Source organism: Copidosoma floridanum, unplaced genomic scaffold (genome assembly GCF_036245765.1).
Source record: "Copidosoma floridanum isolate Cflo_tuat_1 unplaced genomic scaffold, Cflo_Japanese_pri ptg000004l, whole genome shotgun sequence".
Lineage (NCBI taxonomy): Eukaryota > Metazoa > Arthropoda > Insecta > Hymenoptera > Encyrtidae > Copidosoma > Copidosoma floridanum.
The window spans coordinates 30780697-30797976 of NW_028321881.1; the positions used below are offsets into that span (position 1 = coordinate 30780697).

Sequence of the window (17280 nt, forward strand, 5' to 3'; positions counted from 1 at the left end):
ATTACAAATGACCACTGAAGATACATTTTTTCCTTTTTTAAAATAGTTAAAATTGAAATTTCAAGCAGTATAATGGCCATATTAGGTGTTATCCATATAGTTACACCAAATAAGAGGGGTTCAAGTATTTGTTCTGAAATTTCGAAAAAATAGATTTTCTTATTTTTCGTTCAAATTTTCTTGAAATGACTTGAACCCCTCTGCTTTGGTGTTACTATATGGATGATATCATGATTCAAGGCCATTAAACCGCTTGAAATTTCAATTTTAACTATTTTAAAAAAGGAAAAAATGTACCTTTAGTGGTCATTTGTAATTCCACTTGGAATGACACTTGGAGTTTCCAATCCAAAACCCCATGTGGAATTCCAAGTAGAATACCAAGTGACTTTACAAGTGTAAGTACAGAAGGAATTACATATGTGATTACAAAATATCAATCAGCAGGGTACACTTCTACCCCGTACTGATAGTTCATTACAACAATTCCTTATGCATGTAGTAAGAAAGAAATTAACTTTCTAGGCCATATTAGTTGATATGGAAGATAGTGTAGTTGGGAGAATCAAACAAGGTCCATTTCGCAATTTGTTTGATCAAACATGCACAGTTACTAATTATCTAGGATCTGGAAATAATTGGTTTTTATATTTTATGTACTGTTGTTGCGAATATTTCTCTTGACTTTGACTTTACAGTTTGTGACTTTACAGGGCAGTAGGTTATCATACTCATGGTGCAGCTTATAATAGTCAATTAGAGGAGGCTATAAGACTAAGTGTGGAAAAATGTGACTGCCTGCATGGATTCTTGTTGATTCATTCCCTAGGTGGAGGCACTGGTTCTGGCTTAGGAACTGCAGTCTTAAAGCTTTTGGATGATTTTTATCCTCATGTTGACAGGTACAAATTATATTAAGCTAAAAATTTAATATCATACTGAGATATGCGTATGTTCTCTTTGTTTTGTGTTCATAACGGCAGCATCAAAGCAAAAATAATTTGGCGAATGTGTACTTTACGACTCCTTACGTGAAGTTTACTGCATAAATCGCAATGCTGCCAACGTGACAGCGCAGGAAATTCTTAATTATTGAGGCGGTAAATTTGAATGTAAGTATGCGGACGGTAATTCTCCTGTCGGTACTTAATAGGATTTGTCTGTATTCAACACAGCTGTTAAGTGAGCCATTACCAAACTAATACTGTGGGTGAACCATGGTCAAACAAGAAAAAAAATTCTACAGGTGAAGGGGGAGTTTTCATTCGATTTGTTATTAACATTAGTATTAGATTATTAGCACTGCAAGTTCTGAAGCTTACTTCTTGTAAGGAGTCGTAAACTGCAGTTTTACCCAGCATGGGTCAATAAAAAACAATGTCGCAAAAATTGTCATGGTCACCTTTATAGACATACAAGAATTACAGTTCTTATTCACGACGCTGAGGCACAAGTGGAAAGACACATAACGTCGTACATGTACATCTGTCTCTCTCGCACGTTGCCAACGGTGGGGAGGTTGCATAAACCGGACTTAGTTTACTGACCCCTACCTTTGTCAATGTGCGAGAGAGACAGATACCCACGTTTGATGTTGTGTCTCTTTCTACTCGTGCTTAAGCGCCGTACATAAGAACGAGCAGTCTACTCACTGCCCTCGTCTTCTCTCTCTTTCTACGTAAGCCTCGCTACCCAAGCTTCTAATAATCGGTGTTTTTTTATATGACTATAAAAATAACAAAAAAAAATCATAGATAATTAGCCCTTTTGCGTAAATGCGACAAGACCAATGTTAAGGCTGCGGTTACAGAGGGCAAAAATAGCCAGCAGATCATAAACGGAGCGTCTCAGAGTTTGCCAACACCACCATATATAATTATGCTACTACGTACCCAGTGTTGGGTTAGGTGGATAGGATTTTGCATTTTTATTACTTGGACCAACATATGGATAGCTAAAGATCCTAGAGAGAAAAATGCAAAAGCTTAATAGAAGGAGAGAGGAAGCCAGTGGTTCTCCCCAAATGTGACTGGCAAACTTGCGGAAAATTCAGATTGACTGTATGGAGCAAGACGCAAAACCTCAGATAACTGGACAAAATTTGATGCGAAATAACTTAATAAATTAATCCCTAGCTATTTAACCCAATAACCCAACGCACCCATGAGCAGTCTCACGAGTTAAAATGAATACTAAAATTTATTAATTAACAACGCCAACGCTAATCCTCACACAACCTGGGGTGCTTACTGGTTGCTGACTTGATTTTTGATAAATAAAATCATAACGCAAGCGCCTATCCCCACACAACCCAAGGTGCTTACTAATCGCTTAGTAAATTTGTAATGAATAAAATGATAACGCAAGCATCTATCCCCATACAATCCAGTACACTTACTAAAGGCTTAAATTATTGATACAATAAATATAATGATGCAAGCGCACAACACCACACAACCAGGGGGATTAATTGGCTGCTTTAATTATTAATTAAATAAAATAATAACGCAAGCGCCTATCCCCGCAAAACTCAGGGTGCTTACTAGTTACTTTGACTATTTATAATTAATAAAGTAATAACGTCAGCGCCTCTCCCCACACAACCCTGGGCGCTTATTGGTAGCTTTGATAATTTATGATGAATAGAATAATGCAAGCTCCAATCCCCACATGACCTAGGGCGCTTGCATTATTCTATTAAATTTTAATAATTCAAGTTACCAGTAAGCGCCCCAAGTTGTGTGATAATTAGTGCTTGTGTTATTATTTAATTAATTATCAATAATTTAAAAAATCAGTAAATGCTCCGAATTGGGTTACGATTGGTGCGTGCGTTATTATTTTATCTTACTTATACAAGGCTCAGTCGTTTAAACCGTTATAATCGCTAACTGCATAAACTACAGAACCGATTTTGCTGGAATTTGGCATACCAATTCTTGACACTTTCTGGATAGTTTCGGTATAGTTTTTATCTTAAAAAATTTAATAACAATAGCAATAAATAAGCTCAAAGTTTTCCAAAAATACGCCAGCCTTTCACTTGAGTTTAGTAGAATCCACTAGATGGCGTCGACATAAAATCGAGGCTACCTGCAACAGAATTAAATAAGTAGAGGCCGGATCGTCTCGAAAATTTCCGTAGCCGGCTACCGGCAGTTCATCGAGCCGCATCGAGAATGTCGATGATAGTCGTGCAGCTGTGTATCCCGGGTACCAACGATACTCTTCTCCAATGGGCAAGTGACCTAGGTCTACTTCCGCCCTGAACCTCCAGGATTGACGAGTGCCAATAATGAAAAATTATGCAAATCGATTACGTCTCCGACGGAATCTCAGGAGACTTGTCCCGTTAGGTGCCGTCAGAGAATTTTTGGCTACAAATGTCAGCCAGGAAAGACAGCTCTGAGGAGCACGCGCAGCTACAACAGCTTCCTTCTCAGTGGTCGTGTCCCCAACGGCATACCCACATTTTCCCAACTAACGATGAGCGGTTGGTTATCCGAGGAACGACCCGAAGACCAGATATTCTTTGGTCAGTGGTATACCTTTCTCAATCACAGTCTCCGTACATAAAGACTTCGAGGGTAAGAGTCAAGCTACCCGCAACCAGCTCTTCATCATCAGGAGTAATAATAAGGAATAGCTGCAAGTTTCACTACTGGCCCTTTTTAGGCCCATTATAAGTATGTACGTTTCCTACTTAACCATCAATCTCGTCGGTTCTTTTAAGGGCCACCTAAGTTTAAACTACCTTGCCAACAAATAAATTTTTACGACTAAAAATGTATGTCGACTGAAAAACTATGTTAACTAAAAACGGCCACTATGAAACCAAGTCAGTCATTTACTGGCAGTTGCCACGATCGGAGTTGTTCTTCGGAAGGCTTGGAACCACGGTGACCGACGACCCTATATTACCCTCTTGACTCTTAGCATTCAAGCAGGAATCATCGATCCTCTCCAATGTTTGCGCTGGGCGAACCTAACAGCTATGAAGGGAAAAAAAACTTGAGTCAACGTGACAGTTTGCAACGGGCAAGCATCACAAACCAATCTCCTTATCTTTGATTACCAATTTTCTTGAAACTTAGTGTGGATGTTAAGGGACACAAGATCTACCTTGAATTCAATTTGAAAGGTTTAATATATAATTGAACGTGAGTTATAGATATTTAAAAAACGGTCTTAAAGAGCACTTTTTGGAAAATTGCGAAAAAATGGCTGAGCAAATTTTATTCCACTGGAGCTCGTTTTCTTCTTCTTAAAATTGCGCATTTTTTTACCAATACAACTGTATTTCCCGACTCTCCAGTTTTTTACTAGTTATGAAATACCATTTTTGACCACATATACCTTTTTTTTTGACTGTTAGCCGACATAATTTGGAGTCTTAAACTTTTTCGAATTGTTCAGAAACCAAATAAGTACTACCATGGTTTATTTCGCGGTAATAGCAATTTTTTTAAATCAACCATGCTTTTTTGCTGATTCTATCCTACTATATTATTATGAAAATGTTTTGGAAAGCCTTTCTTACAAACATCTGAGTTTTTTGTTTGAAACGAGGACTTTTCGCAATGTGAAAATTATGTAGGATATGTTTAATCACAAGATTTTTTTAAATTTCGTCATGCGTTGGTATTTTAGCAAAAATATATTGATCTACGTTTTCAGGAGTGTGCAATTTGTTGTTTGGATGAAGCGTTACTACAATGTGAGCATGTGGCAAACCTTTTTTTTTTAACTTCTATGGAATACATTAATGGGGAGAATTTTCTCAACTGCCTCAGCACCATCGCATACAGGCCGCGTAAGCCTAAAAGACGATTTTTTCATTTCGTCGTTTAAGCTGGAGGAAAATGTTTTAAAAATCACAAAAGCATCTATCCCCATGCACTTTTCTCTCAGCTTTCTGATCGTGATATCAGTTATCACAAATTTGCACTTTATAAGGTATAAAAATGCAAATGTTGGTAAAAATGCATTAAATCTCATGATGTGCGATTTTAAGAATTTTTTGACCATCAAGATCGAAAGATAAGACGATTTTACTAACGTATAGTCAATAAAAAAGGGGGTTTTTTGATATTTTTATCAATTGAACCGATGAACGTATAGGTGTGAGTCACGGCGTGGCACGGGCGGCTGATTCGCGTCTGCTGCCGTTCTTAACACCGCCACACACCACGTGGCATTATTTTTATTCATTCCGAGTGTAAACAAGTACGCATAACCTAAATACTATATAAGAAAAGTTTTGTCTTTGTATTGTTTTGATACTCTTTGATTATAATTATCAGGACATTTTTATTTTCTGCCGTAAGTTGCACTTCTTTTTTAATTCCTTCTATTTAGAAAGTGATTCGCCTATGATTCGTATTATTATTATTATTATTATTATTATTATTATTATTATTATTATTATTATTATTATAGTGAGCTGAAGCAGAGCTATGGTAACGCATTCTTGAATGCCAGCTATTTGATTGTTGTATTTCACTTCTTACAATCAGTATTTAAGATGGTTGTCTGCTGTAATCCTTTAAATAAAGAAAATCATCGCGTTAACAACAGTTTAGTGAAATTTCCGCAATCGTTAAAAGAAAAACTTCCATTCGTTAAAGATAAGGCTATGATATGCTTACAGTACTAAATTTCGGATTTAAACTCAAAAATAAGGAAAAACGCTACGACGATAAATACCTTACAGTAGGTATCGTAGTGTTAGAGCAAATCAAAGATAAGTTTGCATTGTCGAATGATTAGAAGGAAAGAGTTACACTGCTCACACTTGATTCCAAAATTTTGGAATCAACGCGATCTGATGGAAGAATTTGGATGCACCGAAAGAAACGCTAGAAAAGCCTTGGAGTTAGTTGCAAAATATGGAATTTCATCGTCAACTGATAAAAAAAAGGGTAAGGTATTTTCAGCCGATAGTGAAAATCTTATTAAAAATTTTAACGAACAAGATAACGTAAGTTTTCTAATGTCAGGTGTAAAACATTGCATTTTATTGAAGCAAGATAACGGTGATCAAATAAGAGTTTAAAAAAGACTTTTACTTGGCAACTTGAACGAGTTATTTATTTTATTTAAAGAAGCAAATAAAAATATCGAAGTACGCCTTACGAAGTTTGTTCAACTAAGACCACCGCATTGTATTTTAGCAGGCAGTAGTGGTACTCACAATGTTTGTGTGTGCGTGCACCATGAGAACGTTAAACTCATGTTGGATGCACTAAAGTTAGGAGAGTTAAAAAAACATACAGTATCCCCCCTTAAAACTTACGGAGACTGTCTGATCGAATCTAATTGTGAGTCGCGATTCTTCTTAAACTGTTTTTTAGGAAACTGTTGAGATTGTCCAAATTGTACGAGAGTTAGATCAATGTTGCTGGAGAGCTTAGAAGCTGAAGATGTTTTTGAGGTGAATTATTTAACATGGACTCAAACTGACCGATGCACAATAACTTCAAATTAATGGAGAATTTATAAACACTTGGATTTATTAAGAGACAAATTAATGAAGTTGAAAACACATGATTTTTTTTCGAAGAAATAATCTGAATTCATCAAGAATTTGAAAAATAATTTAGTTGATGACGAGTTTACAATCAGCTTTGATTTTGCGAAAAATCATGCGTTCGTAGTTCAAAATTCAGCGCAACTGTTTCACTGGAACAATAACCAGGCCACAATTTTCACCAGCATATTTTATTACCGAAAAGATAAGTTAAAGCACAAGAATTTGGCAATAATATCAGATAATCTATCCCATGATACCCTAGCTGTACACGTATATCAAAAGATTATAATTGATAATTAAAAAAAAACACTTTAAGGATTCGAGATTATAATTGATAATTTAAAAAAACATGTTAAGGATTCGAGAAAATTCTCGAAGGCTCTTGCCAACCCGGCGTTGTACAGTTGTCTGCTGACTACTGTACGAGTGAGAGAGAGTATGTATGCGTGTGTGCGTGCGACTATTCCGGCCCTTTGTGTAGCGCCGAGCCGCTAGTCCACGTCTGTCCGCTCAAGTAGTCACAATGCTTATAGTTCAACCGCTTATAGTTAAAACGCTAATAGTTACACTGCTCATAGTTGAACCGCTTATAGTTAAAACACTAATAGTTAAACCGCTTATAGTTAAAACGCTTGAAGTTAATTTGACTTTGTAAAGTACCCGTAGGATGGGACTCCGCATTAACTTTTCATTTCTTTGTTAAATTCATTATTAATGTTTTCCTCTTTTCTTTATTATAATATAGTTCTTTAATAGTTAAAAGTGTAGTGTTTTTTTATTACGAGAAGTTCCTTCCATGTGCTGCGCACCTGCAACTTCCATCTTCCTCTCTCCTTTCGCTACAAGTTCGGCTACAATTTAAATTATACAGTCCACTTAATTGACACACAAGTCAATCCGCAACATTTGGTCCTTCGAGCCGGATCTGTGGCGGCGGGAGGGAGCTGATAGCATTAGAAAACGGGCCTTCTCGACATCTTTCTCGCATCGTGATCGCTAGGCGGCCATTTTGACTTGGCCACGAGGCATGTTCGCCGGCCTGCCTTTACAACGCGGCGACTCATCGTCTCGTCTCTCTCACTCTTATACTAGTAGTTCGTGCGCGTAGTGTGGCTCGTGCGCTTAGCGTCTCTCGCGTTCACTATAGTGTGTCGCGCTTATTCAACTTGTTTACAAACCGCTTTTGCCCCTGTGGAGCCGAGCGCTGGTTGCATCTCTCTCGCTTCTATAATACATTACCTAGTCAATGTTGGTTCGTAGTTTATTGTTTATAGTATTGCGCGTTGCTCTCTTTAGCTACTTAGTTTGTAAAGCATTCGCGTGTGCTTGACAGACGTGGACTCAGTGCGTGGCTCACTTTATAGCCTGCGGCCTTGTGCGCCATTATTATATATAAACCAAGCTCTCTGCTGTCGTCGAGCCTGCTGCTGCAGGCCATCCGCTGCGTCTGCTACTGCAGACTTCCTTGTCGTCGCGCCTGCTGTTGCAGGCCACCCGCTGCGTCTGCTGCTGCTGTTGCAGGTCAATTCGGTATCTTCTGCTGTCGTCGCGCCTGCTGCTGTTGGCCACCCGCTGTGTCTGCTGTTACTGTAAGACACCATAGTCCTTCCGTTCAAGGTTACGAATAGAAACTCAGTTATTGAAATCTGTTTGTATCATCTACTTATTCGCGGAGCTTGCGATTATTATTATTCGAGTCAAGGTCACAAATAGAGAGTTTGTGCGAAATCAACTCGTACCAAAATAAACATAAACTAGTCGATTTCTTAAATACTTGTTATTAGTTTATTGTATAGATATTTTGTTCGTTTTTGCGATTTGAATTGTTTATGCGTTCATCGAGCTCGCGTACTCCCTTATAGATTTGTATGATTTAACTTAGTTTACTTAGTGCGTGCGTTTACTTCATAGCGTTGATTATAGTATTAGTTACGCATTAACCCCGCGATAGTTGTCGTATTAGATTTAAGTCATATGCTATAGATTATTAGTTGTGTTTGATTATCTCGCTATAAAAAAAAATTAGTTACTTTTATAGCTTAATTGAATTCCCAAATTCAAGTTAGAAATATGGAGGCTCTTTACATCGAACAACTTAAGCGCCACAAGAAAATTGTCAACGCTTTCGATACTTTCAGGAAGCTTGGTAAAGCTAATATGACAAAAGGAAAAGCTTGTTCGTATTTAGAGTCAGTTGAATTTCATCTTTCTAACTTCAAAGTAGATCATTCGAATATTCTCAAGTTGGATGGGTTGGACAAAAAGCACGTTTATTTTACTTCGGATTTGTTTAATGCTACTATTGATGCTTACTTTAACGTTAAGGGAGATTTTTTAGAATATACTAGATTGTTTCCACCTGATCCAAGTCTTCAAATTCCTCCAGCCTCTCCAGCTCCCACAGCTTCTGCTGGGGAGAACTCTTCGCTCCCAAAAATTATATTGCCACAATTTTCTGGGAATAACTCTGAATGGGAGCACTTTCGTGACTTGTTCAGGGCTCTCGTATGAACGAGAAGAAGAGATGTCGCATCGATTCTCAAGTTTCATATCCTGAAGGCGCATCTGTCGGGTGAAGCGCTTAGCTTAATTCAAGGTATCCCTGTTACCGAAGAGCAGTATCAGCATGCTTGGGACACCCTCGTTAACACGTTTGATAGTCAGCGACGTCTCGTCCAATCATACACTTCGCTTATTCTTTCTTGCAAACAAATGAAGCTTGACTCTTGTTCTGAATTGAAGCGTATTCAGAAGGAGATAATTAGTCCAATCGATTCATTAGCTAATTTGAATAGAGAATTAGGTTCTGCCGATTTATACATTGCTTGGATAGTCGATAGGTTTGATAATAACACAAAACGTTATTGGCAGCGATTCTTGGGTAATTCAACTGTTGCCCCCACCCTTCAACAAGTCCGAGATTTTATTAGGTCCGAAATCATTACATTAGAAGCACTCGACGTTTAAGCTTTGTAAAAGAGAAAGCGCTCTCTTATCATATTTTGTAAGTCTTATTTTAATGGTTTTTTCTTTTTGTAAAACTGCGGTTAGTGCTTAAGAAAAATTGTTAGTTTCCTTTATTTTGAGTTTTGAGCTATTTTGAAATTGGTTAAAAATTCTAACCATAGTGTGCGGTATTTTCTTTTCCTTTTCTTTATCTAATTTTCTTCGATACCCTAGACTGTTTCTTAATTCGTTGCTTCCCCTTCGGTTCAGCAAGGTCGGGGAGAATGTTAAGAGTAGATAAGCTATGGCGATTCCAGCACAGCCCCCCTCCCCTCGATAGCCCCTCTCGCGGTGTTCCCCTCCTTATGGCGGTGGCCCCCTCTCGCGGCCTGCCCCTCCTTATGGCGGTGGCCCCCTCTCGCGGCGTGCCCCTTCTCGCGGCAGCCCCTCTCCGTCGATGAGTTGGACTCCCCTTGCAGCCAATGGGCGCGTGGGTCTGTTGAGTTGGACTCCCCTTGCAGCCAATGGGCGCGTGGGTCTGTCAGGCTTGAGTTTGCGTGCGCTGCGATGCGCATTTTTCGCCTACAGCACTGCTTGAGATTGCGCGCGCTGTTTCAATATCTTGTGCACGCGTTGGGTATATGTATTTTTTTTTTTTTGTAAGTGAGTGCGTTGCACGATGATGTAGGACGTTGAGGGGTAGGAAAATAATTGTTTAACATTTTTATTGTTTATTTTGGGTTATTGGCCTGTAGCGCTACTCGAGTTGGGTGCACTGCAATGTGCGTCTGCAGCGGTGGTTTGCGCGCGCTGCTTGAATGTGTAAAATCTTGTGCAGCTTGCACATGTGATGGTTACATGCATTTTAAGGTAAGCGAGCGCGTTACATGATAATGTAGGATGTGAAGTGGTAGGAAAATAATTGTTAAAAATTTTCTTGTTTATTTTTGATCAATGAGTTTATTTAAAATTGAAAAAAATAATTACATGTACAAACTAGACTCGCAAAATGATTTGTTAAACATCTTATTCTTGAAATACAATACATTTTTCACAGCTCTTCATCATCGTCATCGTCATTGTCATCAACATCAACCCATTCCATATTAAAGTAAAACTTTTTCATTCGCCTGACATTATGAAGAGCACACATGGATCTGTAGGCTCCGTTGTGATGAGCACAAGTAGTAACTAATCTTGGGAGTTCAAACGGTGGATAGTCTGTCATATTGGTGACTTTAAAACCAAATCTTTCAAGCCACTTTTTTTTCAGATCTCCAATAACAAATATCTTCGTAGCATTTTCAAGATTCTCCCGTAAAATATTTCCTATTTCCGTGTACTCAATTTTTCCCGAGTCCCAGGTTAGTCCATGATAGTAAAGTTCAAGGTATAAATTTTTATGTTTATACTTTTGAGGTAATTTTCGCCAAGTAAAGGGTGCTTTAAAAAGAAATACTTGTGCTTCTGCATCGGTAGCACTGAGTGGAAGGATAGCCAATTCTTTGAGCACATAATCATTACCTGGTTTCTTGAAACCTTGCACGTCCACAAAATACTCCATTTTCCACTATTATAATATTTAATTTAATTTTTTTTCATCTTTTCATAACCTTCACTTTTAGGACAAGACCCTTTGTTGGATGAATACTTATCAACAAAGTTTTTCAACCAAGAATTTTTTTTTGTATCACCATTATCATCGTCCTTAGTTGAAAGTTTTTAATACTTAACATTAGTTGTAAAATTGCTTGTACTCGGTTTATGCGACATATTGATTAAATAAATTAATTTTTCAAACAATTCTACAGTCTTTATCTTTTGATTTTTCCACAGATTTTGTTTTTTCAATTTTCACACATTTCTTCTCGTTTCTCTTGATAAATTTTTCCCACTCTTCTTGTCGTCGTTTATTTTCAGCTTCTTCTTTACTCCAACTGTTGCTCCGGCCTTTATCCATGATGGCTGAGAATAAACTAATGCTCGCAGAGCCCATGAATCGACTTTATATAGCTTTTACATGAGTTTCTTGACATCCCCACTCATTGGACTATACTGAACGATACGATCGTGTAAAATTAAGCAATAAGCTGATGTATTGGCAGGGAAATTGTTATGCGACTCAAATTCTAGCCTCACATCTACTAAAGCATTTTTTAAAGACTCGTTTTGTTTGGAACAATCGAGAACGATTAAAGGTATTCGATTGAGAAAGTGATGTTTGCCTAATGAAGGCGTACAATTTTTGCCATAATATGAATTTTGAAAATTAGCATACATATTATATAGCAATGCATACTGGTTACGCGTAATATCGAGATTAAGATCACCATATGGATAATATTGTGAATTTAAATAGAGTTTCACATTTCTTATATTGCAGTGGTCAAAAATACTAGCGTTTACATCTTTCTGATTTTTTCGGTTAGTTTGAAAGGCTAAAATAACATAACGTGGCTTTTCCAACTGATTGGATGTCTTAACCGTCCAGATATGCTTTGATGTGCTAGGTAACAGGGAATACTCATATAATTCCCAAGTTCGAAAACTCATAGATATAAACTTATCTTTTTGCAGATAATTTAATAAACGAATTTTATGAGAATCTGACATCACCACATAGGGCATAAGCCACTCAAGCTTCAATATTACTATTTTAAAGTCTTCCCAAGTTGCTGCGGCCGCAGGATCAGCAGCATTGGCATTAAGCGGAGTTTGCAACACAGCATTCAAATCGTTTCTTGATCTTGTAAGTATAAGCTCATGTTTTACATTAACAACTATCTTACGATAGTCTTCAGCAAAACCTAAAATCATATTCAGTGGAAGAATTATATCAAAGTAGCCGTTGTTATTAGTAAGACTATCATCTTCTTCTCCAACGCCAAGCCAACCAGCATTTATCACAGATTTATTTTAATCTGGACAAAGTGATAACCAATTTTTCATCAGGGTTGTTAGTCCAACATTTTTGCACTTATCTACCTTTATAGCATTTATCTCATATCTTATTTCTTCAAATAAGTGACAGATGGCGTTGTTTATCAATGTGGTGTTTGTTACTGCCGTATTTTCATCTGCTTTGACCAATCTTCCGTAAACATGTAGAGAACTTCTGGATGGTAAAAGACACAAGTCTTGATGTTGAATTGAAATGCGAATTTCATCGCTGTTGCCATATGTTGATGATGCATACGGCTGATGAGCATGAATCTCATAGTGCGCAATAGATTCGTCAAATGCGACTGGAGACTGAATACTTAAAATCTCGTCCATTTTGTATACAACAAAAAAATATCCAATTTAATTTCCACCAGGGCTTTTTATTTTTAGACCGAGACTTTTTATAAACTGAATGTTTTGATGAGTTAGTTTTTGTCGTGTCAATCGTTTTCTTGAATGTCTCGATGCTTTGATGGACTTTTTTCTCTGACGTCTCAACGCTTTGACAGCTCGTTGTTGACTGAGTGCTGGAGTGCATATTGAGCTGTCTATATGATTTGTTTGATTATTATAAACGATACCCATTATGGAGAAGGTTTTATGTGCAATCTTATAGTTATGATTTCTCCACGAAAATTGACTAAATCACCATCCTGATCTACAATGCGTAGTTGTATATGATCAATGATGCGCCCAATAATCGGTAAATAAATTATTTGTGAAGGAACTTCAATAATTTTATATCCAGGTGGTACAGCAGGAAAAAATTCATGAATCGTGTGTACTTTGTAGCTGTTTATGTAAGCTCCACTCGTGATGTTGCATTCAACTCTTAATGCGTTTATCTTTAGAATAGCTACAGGTAAGTCTGAAATATGAGTGGTATTATTTTTTAGAACTCTCTGAGTGAAACCTAATAGGCGGCCTATAGAATCTTTAGGTCTAAAATCAATAGTATGACTGCACTTGATGATACTTCGAAGCGTATTATTGTTTGGCTTAATATCGAGAGTTATGTTGCGAGGTTGTAATACCTCAATCAAAAATGACCTTATATCTTCGATCTCATAACTGCCTGTTGGTAATACAATAACTTCATTGCCAACATAAAATTTATTACAATTTTCATCAATATTTGGGATCGAGTTGAATGACAAAAGTTCTACTAAGCCAAGAACGTAGCTGTGTTTTGGCGACAACTCAATCGGTGGAAAATACTGTGCTTCTAAAATAGAAGAAGTACCAGAAAGGCTAAGTGTTAATGTTTCTTTCATGGTTGTCAAAGCATAACTAAGAGGTTTCTCTCGATGTAAGAAAGTTATATTTGTTTTAACAGAAACTTTAAGCACAAATGACCGCAGTTGTAGGAGTTTAATTTTTGATATCGCTTATGATTATATTTCACCTTACTAACTTTTAGATACAACATTAAGTCAGTCGGTGGCTGCAGATCTCCAAAACTGTCACAGTACACAACATTATTACCACGTTTTTGATAAGCCACCCAGTGAGTGCCAGGTCGATTTTTATCATCAAGATTTATTATAGCTGTTTCACAAAACCATGGACCATCAGCAGGTAAATTGTTTCTCATGAATACTCCGCGAAAATGGGGAATTTTTAAGATTTTAGAAAATTTCATCAAATCTATGTTTGTCAAAGCTCGATCTGGTAATTTTATTTTTTTGAACTTTTTTTTTTTTGAGGTTTTTTTTTTTTTTTTCCTTAAACCTTTTCCAGCGTATGACTTTAAATAGACTCCTAATCCAGTTTTATGCGGTTTGAGATAAAGACCTTTTCCAATGGCGATAGCTTCCATGGTTTGATTATGTCTCTGACTTTCTGCTAGCTGCTTTTTGGCTGATTTAGCAGCATTAATGCTCTTCATAATTCCAGCTATTCCATTGGCTATAGCACCAGTTGCACTCAAACCAGCAAACAAACGGAATCAAAGGTAAAGCTCCACCAATTTGAGTAGGAAGACGTAAGATGCGTGGAATCGTAACATACTTTTTACCTCCCGATTTTTCAACTGCACTACGAGCACCTTTCAAAGCGCTACTAATGACATCTCGAGCACTTTTGCTTTTAGCGTTCATGTCTTGGGAGGCCGCTTTAATAACTGCACTTGAAGCACTACATTGTTTTTTCTTTGATCTACCCATCCTTTTTTTCCTTTTGTTAATACTCTGTTTTTTCTCCTGCTTCAACCCCATACCAAATTTACTTTTAACCTTCATAGCTCCGGTCACCAGGGCCGCTGCTGCTCTTTTACCAATACTTGAATCTAAAGCCTTTACTCTTTGCCAAGCCTTCTCAGCTAAAATTTTATCTGCTTCGTGTCTAGCTTTTAAATCTTGTCGATTTTTTGAGTATGCTATATCATGCTCTTTGCACGCCGCGTCTAGCGGATGTACTCCAGGATCCCCTCTAGCAAGACGCTTAGCAAGCTTAGTACCTGGACCGCAGTACTGATAGCCTGGCAAATGAAGTTCTACTGGTAAAGAATTTATGATTTTATTTACAAGACCATGCCCTCTCTTACGATGCATGACGATGATTAGTATTCAGAGGTTAGATCATGACTAAGCGTTCGAGAAAATAGATAATATATTTATAGTAGACAAATTTGTTGAAAAATAAAGAATTTTTAAATAAAGAAACAAACTATATAAGCGTTGTACTTTTTCATTAAAAGATTAGTTATAACTGATTATTCATACAGTATAGACATGGAGTTCAAAGAGCAATCCATAAAATTACAAGTTCCTAATTTTGACGCTATTGTAAAACAAGAAAAACGTTCAAACCGACATGGTGAACTACTCCCTGACAGTATACGCGCGGTATTTTGCGGTCCATCTAATTGTGGTAAAACTAATAGCTTATTAGCTTTAATCGTGCATCCCAACGGATTTAAGTTTGAAAATGTATACATGTATTCAAAGTCACTACAACAGCCTAAGTACAAGTTTTTAAAAGAATTATTGGAGCCTATAGAGGGTGTGAAATACTTACCTTTCAGCGAACACGAAACTGTAGTCTCCCCAGATGATGCTTTACCAAATTCTATAATGATTTTTGATGATGTAGCTTGTGAAAAACAAGATAATGTAAAGGCTTTTTTCTGCATGGGTAGACACAAAAATGTGGACTGCTTCTATCTTTGCCAGTCATATGCTCAAGTACCAAAGCATCTTGTAAGGGATAATGTTAACTTTTTAGTTTTATTTCGTCAAGATGAAGTTAACTTGAGGCATGTGTATGATGATCATGTAAACTCAGACATGTCATACATTCAATTTAAAAATTTATGCTATAATTGCTAGAATGACGATAAACATGGATTCGTTGTTATAAATAAGGATAGACAAATAAATAATGGTCGCTATAGAAAAGGCTTTGATAATTTTGCTGTAAATTTAGGGCATACCTAGCACAATCATTACAGTCTGTTACAAGACATTGGAGCATCATCATCATGTATCAACAAGAGAAAGACGTTCTACGTCAGTTAGTGAAGGCGCGAGAGGCAGTTAAAGAAAAGTACAGACTGTTGAAGTTTGGGAAAAATGAGGCTGAAAAAGTGCTTACTGAAACTTTCAAACCAATTACAGACCCTCTAATGGAAATCGTTGCCGAAACAAAAAAACAAAAAAAAAATAATAGTAATAATCCTGTTACTTACAATAATCTTTATAGTAAAAACGCTGAAGAAAATAATAAAGTTGATAAAGTGAGTCAACAAAAACATAGAGAAAGAATCAGAGAAGGTGATACAACATTTGAGTCTGCCATTAGTGAAAGTGATGATGATTTAAATAATACTATTCTAAACCAATCTATTGATTCTGTTCAAGTCAGTAAGAATTCATTAAATAATTTTTATTTACAAATACTTGATAAAAATCAAAAAGATTTATTAGATTTAAAGTATGGTGTGCGAAAAGAAAATGAGGTATACAAGCTTGGTGATTCGCGAATAGACTTTGAAAACAATCAAATCAAAATAAACGATATAAATTACCCAATGAGTGCTGGATTAATGGAGTTACTCATTAAAAAGCATCCTAATGAATCTCTGTTGACACAGGAGGATTTTGAAAAATACTACGTATTATTAAAAATTTCAAATGTTCACAGAAAAGGGTTTAAAAAAAACGGATCTATACGAACCCATAATAGCAATAAGTTTAATAAAATTATTGCTCCAATGTTTGATCTTTTGGTTCATAAAAAAGGTGGCTCGTTGCTACCTCATTATAAAACTTCTCAAATAATGCAACAAGTAGATTATATACACTGGGATGATCCTAATGAATTAGTAGACCGTTCACGCTTATTAATAGCTGAAAAGTCGGCAGGAAATACAAGTCATGACAATGAAATTATATCACTTATCGAAGAGCTTCGTGAGGGAGGATATATATATTGATGTATGTAATTATTGCTTCAGTATCAAAATGAGTGTTGATGTATTCGGTCGAAAATTGGGTAGGACCGGAGGTGGTAGCCGAGGTCCTCCCGGTATTGGATACAAACTTACCGTAGATGGACAGTATGACTTAGATAATTAAAGACTGTGCAATGTTGGAACACCAAAACATCCTCAAGATGCAGTAAATTATGCTTACTTGATTGAAGTACTTAAAAGACTTGAAAAAGAGATAGATAGCTTTCGAATTTTTATGTACAACTTGCAAAAAAATTCCCATTTATTCAAGCTGATTCAAAAAACTTAAACCTAGATAATTAATACATGGAGCAAATCGTTGAGGAACTCCATACGGCAGCCAGGCGTAACTATCCACGCCGAAAATTCAACATACGTGGCTTAGACGAGACTTGGCAAGCAGACC

General features: G+C 36.8%; 1 protein-coding gene across 2 annotated transcripts in view; it reads left to right on the forward strand.

The window, feature by feature from the left end:
* Positions 1-17280, forward strand: part of LOC106643515 (tubulin epsilon chain) — a 334441-nt gene that overhangs the window by 1457 nt on the left and 315704 nt on the right. For both annotated transcript variants that reach the window (XM_089597608.1, XM_089597611.1), the window contains exons 3-4: positions 526-641; positions 714-902. In XM_089597608.1, coding sequence (XP_089453734.1) covers positions 526-641; positions 714-902 — 305 coding nt within the window. The remainder of the gene's footprint in view (positions 1-525; positions 642-713; positions 903-17280) is intronic.